General features: G+C 45.9%; 1 protein-coding gene across 1 annotated transcript in view; it reads right to left on the bottom strand.

Annotated features, from left to right (window-relative positions):
* The window catches only part of RASAL1 (RAS protein activator like 1), a 48,463-nt gene that overhangs the window by 11,730 nt on the left and 15,646 nt on the right, over positions 1 to 21,087 (bottom strand). Inside the window, exons 5-16 of the mRNA XM_054996239.1 lie at positions 20,137 to 20,274; positions 18,847 to 18,935; positions 18,397 to 18,514; positions 17,321 to 17,477; positions 16,664 to 16,728; positions 14,701 to 14,813; positions 10,345 to 10,537; positions 9,742 to 9,879; positions 7,420 to 7,564; positions 6,454 to 6,629; positions 4,473 to 4,610; positions 924 to 1,059 (exon numbers count right to left, since the gene is read on the bottom strand). Coding sequence (XP_054852214.1) covers positions 924 to 1,059; positions 4,473 to 4,610; positions 6,454 to 6,629; positions 7,420 to 7,564; positions 9,742 to 9,879; positions 10,345 to 10,537; positions 14,701 to 14,813; positions 16,664 to 16,728; positions 17,321 to 17,477; positions 18,397 to 18,514; positions 18,847 to 18,935; positions 20,137 to 20,274 — 1,606 coding nt within the window. The remainder of the gene's footprint in view (positions 1 to 923; positions 1,060 to 4,472; positions 4,611 to 6,453; positions 6,630 to 7,419; positions 7,565 to 9,741; positions 9,880 to 10,344; positions 10,538 to 14,700; positions 14,814 to 16,663; positions 16,729 to 17,320; positions 17,478 to 18,396; positions 18,515 to 18,846; positions 18,936 to 20,136; positions 20,275 to 21,087) is intronic.

Below are 21,087 nucleotides of genomic sequence, written 5' to 3' on the forward strand. Positions count from 1 at the left end.
CCAAGTCCATCCTTAGTTTGTTAAGCCATGTTTCAAATGTCCAGTGACCACAACCAAAGACAGTCCCAAGCAACTGATTGTACAAAGATGGGATGACAGGTGATGTCCACAAGAGGTACCACTGGATGAGAACCTTCATTCTTTTCCCCTTCAGATGCATTCAGATATCACTCCAAACCATAATTTGTGCTAACCATGGTTTAGAACTCAAATCGTGGATTGAGCTTCCAAACATGCAACAGGCAAGCCATGGTTTTGAGCTCCACATTTGTTTTGTTTTATCAGTTCAGAAACTCACCCCAAGACAGAGGTGTGGTTAGATGTTACACCAATGACGCTATGTAAACAAACTCTCTGTTCTTGCACTCCCTGTCCCCTCACCTTCCTTCCTCCTTCTGTCATGCATTCAGTTTGAGTTAATGATTTCCACTTCACATTTGAACTGGCAAAAGATGTTTTGCACCTCCCTAAAAACCAGGATTTCAAATTATGGTTTGTCTGGCCAAACACATAGCACCAGACACAGGAGTAATTTCTAAATCCTGCCACAGTGAGGGCCAGAGCTACAATTTGTCAATCTGGACATCATGCCAAAGCACAGCTAACTCCAGCCACAGCTTGCAAACCCACTTCAAGCCCTGATTTCTCATTCTGGTTAGTGAAGGAACTGAAAACCAGAGTTGTGCAATCTGCACAACACACCCAGCCATGTTTAAGTTTCCTTAACTATTGTTTAGTGAAATGTCTGGAATAAGCCTCAATTGCATGGCCAAACAAATGTGGATATTTTCTTTTAAAAGTGCAAACAGACCTCAAGGTCAAAAGATTTCTCTAATGTTCAGTGACCTCCTTGCCTGCCTGCATCACACAAATGGGGCCCACACCCCCACCTATATATATATGCCGAACTTCAGTTGGGTTACCCATGCGGTCAGCTTGTAAACAACAAGTCCAGCGATTGCTGCGGAAGGCTCCTGGGTGGCAGAAGGGCAGCATGCACTCATTAGAAATGGTTGCTTTCCGGATGGCCGAGAGCCACTGGTTCAACTCGTTGACGTTCTGCCAAAGGAAAGGATAGGATCCTGAGCAGGTCAGGTGATGGTTCTATCGCCCCATTCCCTGACCTGTTAGGCAGATTTCCAATCCAGATACATACACCCAGGCAGTTTGGATGTACGGTTCACAGAATTACTGCACAACAACAGGATCTGATAACTGGTATTAATCTTTAATGGTATATAGCAAAGTAAAATAAAATAAATAGTAAATACGATTACACAGATTTCCTTTAAGATACTTAGCTTCCTAATACTTGTGCCATCCCTATACCTAGGTTAGATTTGTCTCCATTTACAAAGCATCCCTGTAGGAGAATTGTTAAAATTCTTTAAACGCTCTAGTAACCACCATGATAATGAGACGCAGCAAGATCAATAGGCATGCTTTAATGTAGCCATTCCCAGGAAATGGTGAGACCAGTTCTATGATTATTTTTCTAGGTTTAAAAAAAACAGACTGGGTGTTAAGATTTAAGGAGGAAACTTATGTGGGTGCAGGAGAGAAGGATTATTTAACCTTTCCCCCCTGTACTATTTCTTTGATCTTGACTGGTCCACCCAGAGCTGCTATTTGGCCAACTTGGGAAATTTACTGGAAATTGTAGGATGACAGTATGGCTGAATCCACACGCACCAGCATAGCGCTAAACTGTTGGAATGCCAGTGTCTTCCTGGCACGATTTTTGATGTCATCGCACCACGATGCCACTCTCGTAGTGCAATGGCGTCAGAAATTGCACCAGGAAGATGCTGGCATTCCAACAGTTTAGCGCTATGCTGGCATGTGTGGATTCAGCCTATGTTTCCTCCAGCAGGGCACAAGGACCTCTGAGAGTCTGCTTGAAGTCAAGGGGGGAAAGTGAAGCCCTCTTTCCCCTCTGCAATTTGATCTAAAGCAGGGGTGGGGGGGATATGGCTGATATTTGGCAATAATATCTACTCATGGATCTCCCACCATTTTGTTTAGCTGGGACCTAAGTGTTACTGTTTTTAGAAGCAAAATCAAAAAGAGTCCAGTAGCACCTTTAAGACTAACCAATTTTATTATAGCATAAGCTTTCGAGAATCAAGTTCTCTTCGTCAGATGCCTGATCAAAACTGGGCAGATACAGAGGAGGAGGGGGAAAGAGAGGGAAGGAGGGGAGCATAAATCACAAGAAGGCAGAATGCAATTAGCATAGAGGCAATCAAAACATTCCTTTGCTTGGAAATGTAAACATTTCCTTTTGGTGTGCAGTCAGTTTGTAGCAGTGAAGGTATCCAATTCCTATGTAGTATAAGCCTTCGGTAACCACAGCTCTCCCTGCCAGTTGCATCTGACAAAGAGAACTGTGGTCCCCGAAAGCTCACACCAGGCGTCACTGGGCTCCCCCAGATCACGCCTCTGTAAAGAGAATCTGTTACCTGTGGTAATGTGATAACCATTCATAGTCTCTATTCAGTCCCCGCTTGACAGAGTCCCCCTCCTCTTCTGTATCTGCCCAGTTTTGATCAGGCATCTGACGAAGAGAACTTGATTCTCGAAAGCTTATGCTATAATAAAATTGGTTAGTCTTAAAGGTGCTACTGGACTCTTTTTGATTTTGCTACTACAGACTAACACGGCTAACTCCTCAGGATCTATGTTTTTAGAAGGGCATTTCTGTCAGATACTGAAGTATGTCATATTGAACAGCGGTCTTCAAGCCAGGGCCGGGACCCTCAGGTGATTAATGAAACCCTAGATGCTGAGTCACAAGCCCTCATAGAACTTCCATCTCTTTGTTGTCTTTTAGAAGACCCGCCACTTGCATGCATACATAGCGCGCAAGGACACCACGCCTCCTGCCTCTCTTGGCATGAACACTGAGAGGAGAAACAGTACGACACTGGTGAGGTGAGGCCATTCAGTGGCGGAGAGAACCAAGCCTGCTGCCCAAACGATGTGGAAGGGTACTCCTCTGGAATTTATCCTATCCATAATAATAACCAGGGCTTTTTTTCTGGGAAAAGAGGTGGTGGAACTCAGTGGGTTGCCCTCGTAGAAAATGGTCACATGGCTGGTGGCCCCGCCCCCCCTGATCTCCAGACAGAGGGGAGTTTAGATTGCCCTCCACACCACTGAGCGGCGCGGAGGGCAATCTAAACTCCCCTCTGTCTGGAGATCAGGGGGCGGGGCCACCAGCCATGTGACCATTTTCAAGAGGTTCCGGAACTCCGTTCCACTGCGTTCCTGCTGAAAAAAAGCCCTGATAATAACTGGAGAGAACCTTTTCTGATACTTAACAGATTTTATGGGAAATAAATACTTTGATTTCTGTGTTTCAGTTTCATACCACCTGTAACTGAAATAGCTTTGGGCAGCATAAATGATTTTCCTCTCCTCTATTTTATCCTCACATCAACCCTCTAAGTTAGGTGAGGCATGTGTCTGGAGAGGTGGTCAAACAAACAAGTATTACTAGCCCAAAACTCACCCAGTGAGTTTCATGGCACAGTGGGGATTTGAACCTGGCTTTCCTCAGACTAAGTCCACAATTGTACCACCACAAAACTGGCATTGATCAATTAATATTTGGAATAGCAAGGGACAGTTTATACCATCTGCAATTGTAAAACTTTCCTGGACTGTATGACTTCAGATTACGAGTTTCATTCATGTATTTATTTTCTTTATTTATACCTGGCCTTTCCTCCCCAATAGGGACCCAAAGGGGCTTACATCATTCTCCTCTCCTCCGTTTTATCCTTGCAACAATGCTGTGAAGTAGGTTGGGTTGAGAGAATGTGATTGGCCTGAAGTCAAACAGTGAACTTCCATGGCAGAGTGGGAATTCGAACCTGGGTCTCCCAGATCTTAGTCCAACGCCAACCACTACACCACACTGGCAATCAGTTCCAGGGTTGCACCCCCCCCCCAATAAAAAAACAAAAACCAACTTGGACATTAATAACTGGCACAAACTCTTCTCCTTGGGCAGGTGTGTTTATTTATGCAGAGCCTGCAGCCCGATGTGGTACAATCCAGGAAAATCTGTACTGCCTGAATCAGTCAATCACATTAACTAGCCTGAGTACAAAACTGGGAAGTGGTTGTTTGTTCGGAGTTTAGGTATAGCAAAAAAGGTTTTGCTTTGATGGTTCTGAACCTTGGAGACCACCTCAATCAGCAACCATTGGCACTTCCTCCTTCAACAGAGTCAAGCCATCTCATTTTAGGTCTTCCTAAAAGACAAGATGGCTGGACTCAATAAAAGAAGCCACGTCCTCCAGTTTGCAAGATCTGAGCAAGCCTGTTAACAGTCAGACATTTTGGAGGTCTTTTGTTCATAGGGTCACCATAAGTTTGAAGGTGTGGCACATAGCACACACACCTTCAAACATGCATGACACAGAACTTTGATAACCGAGGGCTGACACAAAGCCAGGATTTACCTTACACTGGATGTACATGGTAGACAATTGCCCTCCATTGTCACGAGTTGTAATCTGCATCATGTGCGACTGCTGGAAAGCATTTTCGTCCACACGCTCCACCGCACAGATCCTCTGGACAGGGATGGATGTGCGCACCTGGATATGTAAAATAATCCCCCTGCCCTGGTCAGTAAGGACGGATGCAATTTTCTAACCTTTAACTGCTTCTCCAAAGCCATTTTGCAAAGTGAAAGTACTTTCCCAAAAGATATGTGAATACAGAGAATGGAAGCTTTTGAACAGAAGGGACAAAAGTTTCTCTCATATTCTAACATTAACAAAAAAAATTAGCCTTTCATAGTACTAAAATAATTGCTATAAGGACAAATATCACATTCCTCCTGGCATAGTGACTAAGGGACTGAATTGCATACCAGAAAGTCTTTGCAGGGGTGGACTGGCCACATAACTTAGAGGGGAAATTCCTGGTGGACCTCTGCTCTAGAGAGCCACCGGTGGCCCAAGGCAAGCAGAGTCCATTCGCAGCAACACTGCTAGTGTCTCACCTGGCCCAGATCTTTTAGCAGCAATGATAATCAATGTCAAACTATACAAAACTGAATTATTCAGGAGGAATTTTTGACACAGGTAATAGGGCTGTGCTGTGAGGAAATGGCTCAGAGAGATGCTAGTGATAAAGAGACTGTAGGCTATACTTCTGGGTACTGTCTGTAGATGTAGGTATGGTCCTACTGTTTTGTTTTTGTTCCATTTAATATGTCATGTCGAATTACTTGTCATCACTGTTTCAGTACTATATTCAGATTTCTGCAATCTATACCCTATTATATTGTTTATTGAGTGTCCCAGCTGTTGATCCGATTAACTTGCACTGTGTAATCTGCTTTGAGTTTCAGTGAGAAAGAAAGAAATATCTGCTCCATACACTGCCAGCAGAAGGCGGCAATAGGTGAACCAATGCTCATTGCTGGTGCTGGTGAGTTGAGTGGTCCTCCAGCGTAAGCTTGTAGAGCCGCAAGAGCCACTCAGCTCGGCTTGCTCAGGGCCATTTTAACTTCCCAGTCCACCCAAGTCCTTGGTTCGAATCTCACCTCTTCTGTGAACTCACGTGCAGACAAATACATTTTGCTGAGCAGCTCATTGGTGGATGGAATTAAAAATGAAATAAAAATGAGATGAGACCCAGCTCTTGATCTGTTTCTAGCCTGAGGGCTATGTCATTTTTAAGATGTTGCCCCAGTTTGTTTTAATGGTTTATTATAGATAATTTGTACGTTGTTGTTTTTGTTATTATATTGTATTGGTTTATTTTGTGAGCCACTTCAAGTAGATCTTTGGAGAGGCAATATTTCTATTTCCTAAATAAATAATATTTAATGTGCTGTTGTTATGCTGTTCAGTGTCTGATAAATACACAAGGATATGGATGGAATTTTAATTCCCCTGGAGCAGTACAACGCTTTGGGGCTAGTCCTCATGGTTAGGAGATTGAAAGCACCCTGAGTTGTGCATACTTTCTACCTTGTGCAAGAAATTCCACCCTTGCATCTATTCTTGGAGCTAGCTCCCATGGTTTGATGCAAACCAACATTTAAAATGAATTTGCAAACCCTGGTTCAAACTTCCCATGGTCAATGCAAAGATTGATCCATGCATTAGTGCTAACCAAAAAGGGAAAGGAGTGGGGAACTGAAAAAATGGTTTTCTTCTATTTTATGTACCACATGAATATCATTGTACTCAGCTATGATTCCCAAAAGTTATTTAGCTGGAAGCCATGGGCACAATGCACCAAAAAGATCTTCCAGATTTGAGAAGGAGAAATTTCCCAACAGATTTTGTGTCTTGACATTTTGAAAACCAGTTTATAGCTATAGCATTCTTTAATGTGTCGTATATAAAAGAACTCTACTAACAATCTGCCATAGTCAGCACGGATCTCCTTCCATGGCCCCCAGAGCCACAAAAAGATGCCCACCTGCCACTCCGGAGATCTGGAGTAGGACAGAGTCTCGTTGCTAAGCCAGAAATAACGTTTCTTGAAGGTGAATCGTGAGACCAAGTGGAGGCCCTCAGCCTTGCGTTTGTGCAGGTATCCCTCCTTGACGGTAGCAGAAGGGTGGAAGGGTGTCCATGACTGGTTCTCACTTGTTTCTATAGGAAAAGGGAAATTTTTACTTCCAAGGTCCAGCATCGTTCTTTTTCTGCTCAAAGAGTACGGCACAGAGAATCTGGGCTTTCTAGATACTGAATGGAGGGAAGGGAGGGTTACAAAAGGAATTCCACGCCGTTTGACCATGTGTTCCTTTTCCTGTAGCATTGATGCCGCTTAGAAGACACACACGAACACATGCACAGTGACATACTGTCATCTAGTAATGGTATTCAAGGCCAACCCAAGGATTTCTGGCACTCTAGGTGAACAGTTTCCTAATCCTTCATCTCTGGCACTCTAGGCAATCACCAAGGTGCAGTTAATGGATGGGCCAGCCCTGGCAACATTTCACTCTAAAGGACATATTTTTTCCACTACCAGCCAGCTGATTCTTTGTGGGGCAGGAACAACTTGGGCCAGGGGCAGGGACAACTGCAGCCCATCTAAGTGGAAGTTCTAACTGCCAGAAAACAGCCCCAGGCCCCAAAAGGGTTGGGAGCCAGTAGAAGTGGAGGCAGGGACAGGGGGTGCACCATTGCATCAATGGCACAACACCACTTCTGGGATTCCATAGAGTTTCTCCTGAATCCTAGTGATGTGTGATGTCACTTGCAGGTTCACCCCAGAAATGCTGTCATGCCATTAATGTGACAGTGATTTTTTTTTCTTATTCCCGCCCCCCTGCTAGCCTATTAAGCAGTAGTGGGAGCTGGGGGAGGCTGCTGGTGGGAGATCTCCTTCTATAGCAGGATACTTGGTAACCCCCAAAAGGCCTCAAAAGAAACTCACCATTCTCAGTGTCCACGTCAATGAGCCTGTCCAAGAAGTCCTTGACTCGCCCAATGCTGGACAGGATAAAGGGATGAAGAGGCTCCATCCACTGTTCCTTGCCGTGACCCAGTTGCAGACCCAAGTTGCCAATGCTTTGCACTGCCTAACAGGGAAGAGAAGCAGAGAAAGAAGGGACCATAAGGGAAGAAGAGAAAAGAAGAGAAGAGGAAGGCTGGAGGCCCAGTTGATAAAAGACCAGCAGGAAGTTTGGATTCAGGCCATCTTCTAGTGAGTTCTTGGGCAAAGATGCAAAGCCCCAAAATTAGGGATGCCAGGTCTACTGCTTTGGCTGGAGACCTCTCACCCCCCATTGCCTGTTCCTGCCTCCACTTGACTGGACAGTGGGAGAAAAATGGGAAAGGAGAAATGGGGGCAAGCACCAGCACCAGCAATACAATGCTGTCACTTTGGGTCATGCTGGAAGTGATGTCATTGCATTTATCGATGTCAGTACATCACCAGCAAGGAGGCCCCCTCCACCGGTAAATCTTGCACCGCTCTGGTGACCATACCTCCAGTCCAATTTATGAATGTGGTAGGTCTGAGTTATTTTCCAGCGGGGGCTGCTCCTAAATCCTCCTCCCAAACCAACTTTCACTGGCATGCTTGTAGGGTTACTAATCTCCGGGCAGGATCTGAAATTCTCGTGAAATTATGACTGTTCCTCTGATATCAGTTCCCCTGAGGAAGGATGCTACAATGTCATCACAATTCCGCTCGCCTCCTTCCCCTCCCCAAACTCCACACTCCCCAGGCACCATCCCTAAATCTCCAGGAATTTCCCAAACCGGATTTGGCAACTTTATATGGTAGGCTGGGCCCAAGCTGAGCCACTGTTGCTGCAGAAGTCCTCCCTGGCTCTGTGGGGATCTCGCAAAATGGAATGGGCTTTAGGTAAGTCTCATCAGTCAATGTGGGAGTCGGAGAACATCCCTTCTCCCCTCAGAGGGGAGAATCTAGTGGATTCCTGGCCTCTGGCAAGGCAACTTCCTCTTCCTTGTGGATTAAGTGGTATAGGCTGAGCAGCTGCTGTGGGGGAAGTTTACCATAGAAGGATTATCTCATGGCCATGATCCAATTTTTATAAGTTTATTCTAAACACACACGGAGAGAGACAAAAAAGAGGAAATGGAAATAGAGAACTCAGAAAACAAAAGAAAAAAGTATTGTTTCAAGCCAATTCAAAACTTATAAATATTTCTGGTATTTAAAGTTTTTATTCTCATCAGGTGAGACAGTCAGAGTTTTAAGGTGAGGGTCCCTTTTTTGCTATCTCTTATTTTAGGGGGTTCAGTGGAAAGGAGGGGGAGGTTGTCTGTGACCAATTAGAAGAGGGGCAGTAGGCAAATGTTCCTTCCAAAAAGGTCAAGACCAAAGAACTCTTTCCTCAGGACCACGTGGGGTTTGCACTCAGTGCTTTTAAGGTCATATGCTAAACCAGGAGTGGGGTGCAGAATTTGAAGGTGGACTGCAAAGGTTTCCTGGGAAGCACGCACCAGAGCTGTCAAAATTAGGTGTGTGTGTGTGTGTGGGCAGGGGGGGGGTGTTCTTCTGTCTATTAAATTTAGATGGAACTCACCATTTTCCTCCTCCCCAGAGATGTCAAACCTTTGGTGCTTAGATCCAGAGGAGTTAGCTGTGTTAGTCTGTAGTCACATGCATCTGATGAAGAGAACTGTGGTTCTCAAAAGCTTATGCTACAATACAGTTGGTTAGACTTAAAGGTGCTACTGGACTCTTTTCTACTTTGGTGCTTATGTAACATGGCCCAACTAATGAAATGGAGTTTGGGGCCATTTCCCCATGGTCTATAAATAGCACGAGACTCACGGAAGGCTGCTGGTTTCCTCGCACGATTTTTAAATCGCTATTTATAGACCGTGGGGAAACGGCCTTGGTTTGCTAAGTTCCTCTTATAGTCAAACAGAGAGGGGATTGTTCTGCTAGAACAGTTGTGTGCTCCTTCTACTCAGCAACGGGTTAGGGGTCACCCACGGATCTTCTTGGGAAAACAGGGCTTTGGCACCTACCTGTGATACCTACAACAGCCCTGGGCTTAAATAGACGGTACAAACAGTGAGATAATTAAGGAAAGCGTTTCAGTGTTTTATATCTTATTTCTCCACATGAGGTTGCCTTTACCATGGATCTTAGATTTCACAGTGAGAGTTCCTTATAAAAAAAAAAAGTCTGTCAGTCACACAGATGTTCCTCAGTCAAATTGCATTAATATGGAGCCATATTTCTTCCCCAAGCATGTTCCCATGTGCCGGTGGATACCTTTGCCAAAAGCAAGAGGGTGCGGCTGGTCTGAGTGTCTGCATGCTGGTCGCGGAGGTTGAACAGCTTTGGGGTCAGAATGGCGGGAGCAAAGAATCGGAGGAAGAGGAACCCGCTGATGGCGATGTATTTGGCATCCTTGAAGAGAAAATCAGGTAGACCAAAAACCCAAACATTGTTCAGAAGGCAGTTAAGGTAGTAAATCTATCATAATTAGAAAAACTCCCCTGTTGCAAAACATCCACAGCAGAAACCCTAATAACAACAATAATTCATGAACATCAGCAAAAATAAAAGTAATCTTTCAAAACATGTTGTCATGTGATAACCTTCCTTGGTCATTTCTATTTGCCAGGGAGAAGCTTGATTTTTAAAACCCGAATTCATTGGATTTAAAGGTCTTCATATCAGAAGCCATGCACTCAAACATATAAGATGCTAGAAATCTGCTGCAGGGGATGGGGGGGGCAGCAACATGGTGCAAAACCGCCATGTGGAAGTCACTTCGGTCATGCCCAAGCGTAACCAAGTGTTGGAGATACAGAACCATCTCAAGCCTCGCTATTCAGCTGGTTGAGTGCCAAAAGTTCAAAAACACCCCACCTGGTTCTCCGCCTCTGGGAAGTGGTCCTCAACTCGCCTGTGCAGCTGCTTGAAAGCCATCCTCAGGACAGGGGGACACTTCTGCATTGAGCCCACAATAGCCTCGATGATGTCCCGCAGGTATCCCTTCAGCACCTCCAAGCTGCTGTCTCGTATCTGGGCCTCGGACAAGGAGCCCTTGAAAGATATTCGCCTTCAAGAAGTATGAAGGGAGAAGAGGGGAGAAGAGAAAGGAGTGCCTGCATTACAGCCAAATCTACACATGCATTTCAATTCCATCAATTAACCCTCGTGTCTCTGCAGGATGGCTGCAGTGGTTTGATGGCAAAGGAAGGAAGAAGCATAGAACATACTTGGGCTATGGCTTGTTCACACGTGGGCAATGGTTTCTTCCCCATCAACTCTTTCATACATTTTTATTCCATTAGACCTCAAAGAGCTTAGAGAAGAATACTTGTGATAAGGACATGGGAAGGGTGTGAAGAAAGAAGGGTATGGTTTAGTAAGCACTTTTATACCTAGCCCAGAAAATCTTCTTTGAGGACCTTTCTAAGGGATTCTTGGATTCCACATATCTCCTCTGAGGGTTTATCCACTGAATGTGTCCTGCGTGAATCAGCAGTGAGGAGGAATGCTTTCTGGTGGTCAAACCCTTTCAACTCAACATTGAAAGTCCTAGCACAATGCTTGATATACTCTCCTTGACATCATCCTGGAGATGCTGTTGCTTAGCAACCAGCACAAAGAGCATCTCTCTCAGGAACGCTGCTATCTTTGGAGCAGCTTAAATCTTTGAAGCGGGCTGAACACATGTCCTCAGTGCTGATGTTCTGTTAGATCTACTGGCAGAACTTCTGTCAGTAGACAAGATTGAGGCCAACATCCCTCACATAAACCAAAGCTTATGCACACACACATGCGCACTCCTGTCCATGCTTGTAATGTAGCAGTGTACTTCCCAACTTTCAAAACTTGTTTCTTTTGTGAAGTCAACTCTCTTCCTCCCCACCCTTCTCTACTGGCTGTTTCCTGTTGCATAATTTCCCAAAGATATGTAGGGCCTATATACACTAGGGATATGCAATCAGGTTAATGCCCATGGTTTCCCCAAAGAAACTTGGGAACGATGATGTGACAAGGGAGCATGACTGTATGAAGGAGGAGGCCACTCGCTGCCTCTCTGTATGAGTAACTGCTCTCATCTGTATCTCACTGCCTTGCTTTTATCCCATTAGGTTTCTCTTGGTAGTGGATAATTCTGTGAGTGAACGTTCAATCAATTCAAGAGCAACAGAATTGCCCAGGCTCAGAGAAGGCTGCCCCTTCTGTCTCTGTGTGAGTCACTGCTCTGGGTTTGCCTCCCTCCACTGACTCAGCAGAGACACAGGGGTGAGCCCTGGTGAAACACTGTGAGGGTCAAGGAGATGCCACCACTCTGTGTCTGATAATAGAATCTAAGATGTGGCATATTCATTGCCTTGCCCTAGGGATATACAAATACACCTATCTCATTTCTTTTCATTTTAATATGTGATCATTGCAAGTTTTTTTAAAAAGTTTTGCCTATATTCATTACTGGTATTCCCAATTGCATTCTTTTACTGGATTTTATATACATCATTTTAACACAACTGACAAAAAACAGGCAGTCAGTTTAACAGTAATATTTTCACCAAGTTTTACTGTTACAGTTAGAGGATAAAAGGTGACTTGAATTTTGGCCCAAGGCAACAGGGAGGGATTTTTTAACTGAAACAAGTGTGTCTGCAAAATTCAAGGAGCCTGAATACTCTGGCAGAAGTCCCTGGTCTTCTTCATAGAATTAACTACATTTCCCAGGATTCCCTGGGAAGAAAGAGTAACTGTTAAACCTGTAAAAAACTCTACAGCAGATGCATATTTTTATCTCCTATTGTACAGTCAGAACTTTGGGCTTATGATTCTGAACCAGGAGTTGTCTCAGTCGGGGTGATTCAGCATGTAACAGGTGGGCAAAAAAGGCAAATCAAAGAGGCCCCGTTGAGTCTGAGCAACTATTAGGGCCAAGCTACAAGTGACGAATGACACAGGTTGGACACTTGTCAGCTTCCCTCAAGTTTTGATGGGAAATGTAGGCATCCTGCTCTTGCAGCTTGGTTCTCCGACTGCTGTCCAATGGACTTCTCAACTGTCACTTATCCAACATTCTGCCAAGCTGCCTACATTTCCCATCAAAACTTGAGGGAAGCTGACAAGTGTCCAACCTGTGTCATTCGTCACTTGTAGTTCGGCCCTATGTAGTTCTCGGATGTATTTTCCAGAGACTTGTGATTCTTAAAATGCAAAGCAGAGGGTAATTCCACTTACTTATTCATTTGATTTTTATACCACTTCTCCCTCGAATGAGGCCCGAAGTGGTTTACAAGAAGCGAAGACAATTAAAAACAATTAAAACAACTTGGATTGTTATCCCTCAGGAACTGATTTACAGAGGACAGGGAGATGTCATTCCCTCCATGTCCCTCTGCTTTAGACCACACGCAAGTATCCCTTCCCTTTTGTCCACCCACTGATTTTATGCACTCAGTGACTATTCCAATAAAAAATAAAATGGGCCATATACCAGCTGAGCAACGTGAGGACATGGCCCCAATCTGGCATGCGAGTGCAATAGCTCCCCCCAGCACCACTTTGCATGTTACCGCTACAGGGCAAGAGCTGCTTGATTCCTCCCAGTATAGAAGCCAGAACCGGGCAGCTCATCAAACCCTCTTTCCCCGCTGGACTTCTGCCCCTTTCCTACAAATCCTGACGTTCCTGCTCACAAATTAGACCCTGAAGAGTTGTTTATCTTGGCCAGCGCATTGTTCTGCCTAATTATTTTTAGAGCCATAAATCATCCACCCAGGCCGAGCTTCACCATTCTGCTTTAATTAGCACTGAGGAGTGAGAAAAGCTACCTGTGAATGACACCCTTTTCTAAGTGCCACTGTTTTAACGATTTCTCCTTGAATTTTCCACCCTGTCCCCACTCGTCATCCAAAGCAGTCTTCTCTGCTGTCCCCTTTCATACACACAATATAAGGTGTCTCTCCTCCGCCCTCAGCTACATGCTGGATGCTGTTATGTGATTCCCTTGGGACTGTGGTCTTCTTTGCTCAGTTCACACCCGCTTTGAGATGACATGGTGGGCAACATCGTGTAGGTACAGGGATATACAGCGTTGCTTCACTTGCCCACTGAACACATGGTGGTTCCTGTTGCCCACAAGTCCCTTGTGCCATGCGCTCATGTGGAGGGGGCTCAGCATGATGGGCTAGCCCTTGTTGTGAAAGATGACGAAGATTCTTCTCCTACAGGCCAAAGTCTGGGCAAAAATCTAGGATGGGACCCCCAAAACAGTGCCACCCTCTCCTGCCGCCAAAGCCTGGAAAGAAGTGGCCCTCACCCCATGCAAGCTGGGTTGGAGCCGCTTCTGCTGCCAGAAGCCAGCTGCTTGAGCCCAAGGCATGGCAAGTGTAAATGGTGGCAGGATCCTGCTTCTTTCCCCCCTCCTTGGAGAGGAAAGGGCTGTGGGCAGTTGGTGGCCCCCGAAGCGGGGGGCCCAGGGCAGCTGCCCATATTGCTCATTGGTTAAGACCACCCTTGGTCCTCTGCCCAGTAGGCACCATGTCTGTCCCTATTTCACAGCCAATTTATACAAACCCGCAGAACTTGTTGGCAGATCCTTAAACAACAGGGTACATACTTCCCTCACTTCCCCCTATACCTGGAATTCCCTCCCAGAAAACCCACATTAGACTTTTCTTCCCACTTATCCTCTTCAAAACACACCATTTCCATGGATGGCTTAAACCCCGATACCTCTCTCCCAACAAAACTTGACAACAGGCCAAGACTCCACTTGGGACTTGGGAAAATGGGCCTGTAGGAGACGTCATCCCACCAACCACTCCACTTCTGGCCAGGCTAGCTGTCTGCTCCTGGGGAGTGCGGCACCAACACAGGAGGCTACCCAAGCACCCAGAGTGGCAAGCCACTTCTGGCTTGGCAGCAGTGCCACGCAGCCTCAGGAGGCGGCTGGGCTGGGCAACTGACAGGGGAGGGGGAGGGCCTGGGCCCAGGCCAGGTGTCCAGTATTTGAGGGACTGTTTTTCCCAAACAGTCCTCCAAAATACTGGACTGTCTGGGCCAAAACTGGACACCTGGCAACTCTCTCTCCAGCGCCTCTGCAATAGACCTATTTTTCTGGCTCTCGTCGAAATAGACCTGAATTCACTCTCCTGACATTCTGGAAAGTTCTTAAGACAGACCCCCAGCCTAATCCAAGCATACTGCAGCCCCTATTTCATGATGCACCCCAACACTTGCCCTCACCTGGTCCGGCTTGGCTCAATCTTGCAGGGATCTAGTTCTACATACTTCTTCTCCTCGAAGATCCGGTTAATGATGAGCTTCAGCACCTCATGGAGATATGGCATTCCCACAACCTAGATGGGTGCAGAGAGAACAAGTGGATATAGGAAGGGGGGAAAAGACACATGAAATGAGAGAGGAAGGAAGAGGATGAGGGGGGAAATGCCTCTTGTATAAAGGGCATATCCACTCTACACAACTATATTGCTTTTTAAGGCATGGCTTTCTGCGGAAAAACTTTGGGAAGAACAGTTTGGTCGTAAGGATAAGATTCTGTTAGCCATCCCTAAGCCCACCTTGGGAACTACAGTTCCCAGAGTTCTCTGGGGAGAAGGGGTGACTATGTCAAATTTTTGGTGTTCATACACCTTAAGTATTTTGATGGCTTCAGCTTGCCCAGCTCTTACCCCAGTCCAGACCACCAGATGGCAGCTGAAATGAAGAGCCTATAAGGAAGTTTTTACTATGAATCACCCAAATTGTTTTAAGCCTGCAAGGACCTACATATCTACGAAAGATCCCATAGGCACAGGTGAACAAGCACGGAAATATCTACTTCCTTTAAAGTGACAGCTACTGCTTCGAAGTAGACAATCTAGAATCCATCACCGTCCCTAGTCAAACACTTTGAACGGGGAGGGGGGGAATGGCATTGGATAGCTCTTCTTTTGAAGTGGCAGCAACCCCTTTGAAAAAGGCAGTCTGGAAAAAAATGGCCAGATCCCAACTCCGAATTGTCAGAAGAATTTGGTCTTTTTTATTTAAGAAAGTTTCATAATTTTTTGAGAGTTGGGAATATCAGAATTCAAAAGAAAAAAAATGCTACACATAACATCTTGGAAAAATTCTAAAAGCTATCACTCAGGGCCAGGTACTTGCTAGTATTATCAATATAATATCACTGAATTTATCCATATAGTAGTAAAATAACTGTTGTCCGGAAAATTAGTATCCTTTGATTCCATCCCCCACCCCACCCCCAAATTATGAAACTTTATTAACGGTTCATCGAGAATGTCAAGATTTAGCAGTGCATGAAATAACTGATTAGATTGACATTATCTGGATTTTGCATGCACATATGTATTTTAAATTCATATATCTTCCCTACTGTTAGCTTTTTAAATTACATATACTTTATTATATTTAAGATAATTTAGGTATTTATTTTGTGTTAGTATCTTTATTTTATTTGTTTTTTATTTCAAATTTCTATTTCACCCTCCCCACAAGTGGGCTCAGGGCATACAATAAAAACAACATATTAAAATACAATAAAATCCATACACATTTAAAACAGGATGGTGGACAGCCTTCACAGGGAGGGTTAAGATTTTATACACCCCTTTTTTCGGGCTGGTGGAGGCCCAGCCTCAGCCATATGCCTGGCGGAACAACTCTGTCTTGCTCGGCGGAAGGATAGTAAGTCCTGCCAGGCCCTGATTTCAGCAGAGTGTTCCATCAGGTGGGAGCCAGGACCGAAAAGGCCCTGGCTCTAGTCAAGGCTAGGCAGGCCTCCTTGGGGCCAGGGACCACCAGCAGCTGTTTGTCCCCTGATTGGAGTGTCCTCCAGAGAGTATATGGGGAGAGACGGTCCCCATATCTTGTTTTACTATTAGAAAAAATAATCTGTTACACAATGTATAGTGGAAACCTCTCCCCCTCCTTTGCAGAGAGTAGGAGCCATTGCCGTTGCAAAGTCTTATTTCATAAAGGGAGGATTCTCTTCTGGTGGGAACTTTGTTTTCACCCCCCATACACAATAGCAACTTTTGTGCAAAAAACTGAACCCCGTAAATATCTGGCATAGCACTACCTGAAACACATGGGGCGCTTCTTACTAAAGACTATTTCCTAGCACCTTGGGGTAGGTCCATATGCTACTCTCCAAGAGTAGCAACTTGATCCCCTGCCTCTCTCTCACCTTCATGAATTGCTCCATGGATTTGGAGGCCAGAGAGTTCGAGCGAAAGAGTGTGTTTGGATCGGCTGGAAGGACAGAAAGAAACTGGAGTTGGTGTGTGTTGCAAACCAGGCCCTTAAAAAGACCAATCTTACAAGCATAATACGAGCTGTAGAGTCCCCAGTTCAAATCCCGTCTCTGCCTTGAATTCATTAGACAAGCCCCTTTCCTTTCAACCTCTTTCTACCAGATTACTGCACAGAGATAACCTGAATTCTGCGTCAACAGAAAGCTAAATTTTGGACCTCCATAAAGGAAAACTGCACTTATTTTTTCACGTAATTTATTCTGCTTCTACTACTGGGTAAGGAATGATGCAGGACACTGAAGCCCTGTCCTCTAATCACTGGAAATCTTATATAGCACCTTCTGGCTTTGCAAGTTTCGCACGGGTTACCCATTCACATCCGTATGGGCTAAAAACTCAGTCATTTTAAAGTGAAAACAGATTCTCAGAAACCTAGGTTCTGTGCCCAGCCCCACTTCCTGCAGCTTTCTTCTTTCCTATAGAATTGCAACACAGACAAAACCAGACCTAATCATATGATCTTTCTGGTTGTGTTAGTGATCTGGGAACCAGGTTCAAATACAACCGATGCCTGAATGCAGAGCGCTTACTGGTTCTGGAAACTTCATGGAGATTCAGGTAGTCCAAAAAGGGTACCACCAGGCCTTGTCCAAGGAAGATCTTGACTAGTTTGGTGGCCACATCTTGACGACTCTCCACCGAGCATACCTCTTCCAGCATGGCCAGGGGCGTGACATCATCCTTCTCCTGCAGTGCAGCACAGCATCCCCAAGTAAGACGTCAATATATATTTAAAGGTTGCCGTCCTTCAGTGCCAAAAATAGACTTGGATGCAGATTGGAGTACTGGAACAATGTGTATAAATAATTTGATGTGTTTGGGTTTTTTTGTGCAAGGAGAAGGCTCTGGTTGTCATCAGACTTGCTTGGGAACATCCAGACTCTGCTGACCTATGGACTTTGCAGGAGCAACTCCTGCCATTCTAAGGAACTCTCCAAAAAAATCCTGCAGTATCTTAATCTGGCTGCCTGGACCTACCAGCAATGGCTGCCTAATGCCAACCTAACTAGAAAAGACATTCTTTTCTGTGTTTCTACAATTTAGTATACACAGGTCTTTTTTCTGGGAAAAGAGGTGATGGAACTCAGTGGTACCATATGTGCATGTGCAAAGCGCGTGCACGCACACTCCTGGAACCATGCAATGATGTCACTTCCAGGAAGTGGTGTCATCGCACAGGGCGTGGCCACCCACGGGAGCACTCCCACAATTCAAGTCCACTCACCTCCCCACCCCGAGCCAATTTGGGCCTGATCTGGGCCATTTCAGGCCCGTTTCGGCCATTTTGGGTCCGAAACAGCCAGGATTGGGCTGCTGCTGGGCAGGGAAGTGTTCCCCCGCCCAGCAGTGGCCCATTCCAGGCCAATTTGGGCCCAATCCTGGTCGTTTGGGGCCCATTTCGGGCCTGAAACGGCCAGGAGGTGGGCAGTTTTGAGAACTGCCAGAACGCCGTTACAGAGCGTTCTGGCAGAAAAAAAGACCTGAATATACATCCATTCTTGATCCACCCCCTTCCAATTTTTTCTCTCTTAACCTTGCACTCCTCCAACAACATGAGTAAAACCCACCACAATTTTGTCCAGCTAGTGTCTGGCCAAGTACCCACCTCTGGCGGGCACAAGATGGATTCCACCAGCAGGTCTATGAGAGGCTGGTAGTACCTGGAGGGCAGGATCCTATCCTCAGCAAGACGAACTCGCAGCCTCAGCGCTCCCAGCTTTCCCCTGGAACCAGAATACAGTCACAGCACACACAAAACCCCAACGTATAGGTTGTAAAGGATGACTTGCAGAGTTGTGCTGTTATGTGTAAACTTGGAAAAGTTGCAGGTAAGGGGGCAAAATGATAGGGCTCTCCAAGGAGCAGACCTGGAGTGACATATCCTTAAATGTGACCCCACCCCATAAGCTTCCCCTCATTACTGCCCTACAAAAATTGCACGCAGTTCTGAAATGGGGCAGGGCGGTCCTGCTTTTTGGATGTAGAGTTGGAACAGATGGGCCTCTTAGTCCCCTGCAACCCTATGATGCGAAAACATCAGATGTCCCACATTTACCCAGCATCCTCCTCTGTGCTGGGGAAAGGCAGCAGACGGAACCAGCCTTTGAGAGGGGCTTTCTGCAGGGCATCCAAAGAGAACTCGACCTGCATGGATCAAAGACAGAGGAGGATTAGAGGAGAGGCCCAAAGGAGCTAGTGGCTGCAAAGGTAAGCGGTGAACAATGGCATTAGAAGACACACAACTCCATCACTTCCATAACCAATCCGGGATCCTTACTCTGGTATAATCTTCTTGCACTGAAGAGGGGGAACATACCTGGCGGATGATCAGCAGCACTGCAGAGTGAGACTCCAAGGCAAGGCTCTGCCTCAATTTCCTGCAAACTTTCAGCGACAGGAGGGCAACTCTCCAGATACTTCAGGCTCAATTCCCATCAATTACCAGGCTCAATTCAAGGTTCTATCACTTACAATGCCCTTAATGACACTGTACTGAGGCACCTGCTCTGCTCTGCCACAACAGCTTTGCTCATCAGAGCAAAGCCTTTTGAAAATGCCACGCTGCAGACAGATAAAATTGGCAACTGCCTGCTCTCACACATTCTGTTTGGTGGCTCCCACATTAAGGAATGGTCGCGCTGAGGATGTTAGGAAGGCCCCCACTAGGGCTGCAAACTCTAGATTGGGACACTCCTAGAGACTTGGCGATAGATCCTGGGGAGTGCAGGGTTTGAGGAGGGGAAGGGATGTCAGAGGCGTATAATGCCACACAGTCCACCCTCCAAGGTGGGTGTTTTCTCCAGGGGAACTGATCTCTGTCATTTGGTGATCAGTTGTAATTTCAGGAGATTTCCAGGTCACACCTAGAGGTTGACAACCCTAGCCCCCATTCTCCTATTGTTTTGCAGAGCTGTGGTGTAATGTATCAGCCCGAGAGGTGACCTCTGTTAGGTATAACATGTTTTCCCTTCTAGTTCTTCAACCCCAGTCCCACTGCATTGCGTTGTTTTACTAGGAATTTTTGTTGTTACTTTCAAATGTTATCATATTTTCATATCTGCTTACTGATTTACTGAATAGTTCTATCATACGTGTAATCCCCCATGAGGTCTAGTGGGGAAGGTGGACTATAAATGAAAGCAAACAAACAAACCGAGCACGCAACAGGTCTGCATCATCATTTAGGCGCTCAGTTAATCTCAGGCCCCACCATATTCTGTTAGAACATGCACTGGAGCCCCACTTCCGCTATCCGGAAGCTGCATTGGCTACTCACTGAACCTAGATTCCGCCCCACTGTGTCACTTTCCTGCAGGCTTTTGTCCACTCCTCCCTCACCACTTACCCGCCCCAGGAAGTCATTCTTGCCCACCATATCCCAGTCCCAGACTTCCACAGCAATGGGAGCTCCTGCTATAGTCTCCTCCTCCAGGACGAACTCAAGCATCTCATCCCAGTGTGGGAAGCGGGTTTTCTTGATAATCTGTAGAGGCAAGAAAAGGTGTGAGACACCCATTCTCTCCCCTGCCCTACACAGAGCCCAACCATTTCCTTTAACTTTCTCCTTTGATGGAGGGCGCACGTGTTGAGAAAGGAACAAAGATCAGAGGAAGAAGATCAGGATTCAAGCACCGTTTGAGGAATACTAGCTTAATGGGGGACAGAGAAATCTGCCCAGGTTCTTCCAAACTATGATGTATTTGGCCCTGACCTGGCTAGCCCAGGCAAGCCTGATCTCATCAGATCTCAGAAGCTAAGCAGGGTCAGCCTTGGTTGCCATGAAAACCCTATCAGAGGTTACCATAAGTCAGCTATGACTTGAGGGCACTCCCATCAACACTCCCTGGAGACCCCTGCCCCTGAGACATATATGTGGTGTCCTCTCTCTCCCTCCCCTCTCAAATCCCACCTCAGCACCCCTTAAAGGCACCCTGACTTGGATAGCCCAGGTGAGCCTGATCTCATCAGATCTTGAAAGCCAAGCAGGGTCGACTTTGGTTAGTAATTGGATGGGAGACCTCCAAGGAAGACCAGGACCTCTGAGCAGAAGCAGGCAATGGCAAACCACCTCTGTGAGTCTTTTGAAAATCCCACCAGGGGTTGCCATGAGTCATCTATGACTTGATGGCATTTTCCACTACTATCATGATATATTTACAGAAAATTGTCTGCATCCAAAGGACTAGAACCCTTTAGAGGGGAAAGCAGAGTTCCTTGGAATCCTGCAGAAGTGACCTGTTGCATGTTAGGAAGGCCACAGCCCACCTTTGCACCAGTCACTCTTTCAGTCTAACCT

Source organism: Eublepharis macularius, chromosome 13 (genome assembly GCF_028583425.1).
Source record: "Eublepharis macularius isolate TG4126 chromosome 13, MPM_Emac_v1.0, whole genome shotgun sequence".
Classification (NCBI taxonomy): Eukaryota; Metazoa; Chordata; class Lepidosauria; order Squamata; family Eublepharidae; genus Eublepharis; species Eublepharis macularius.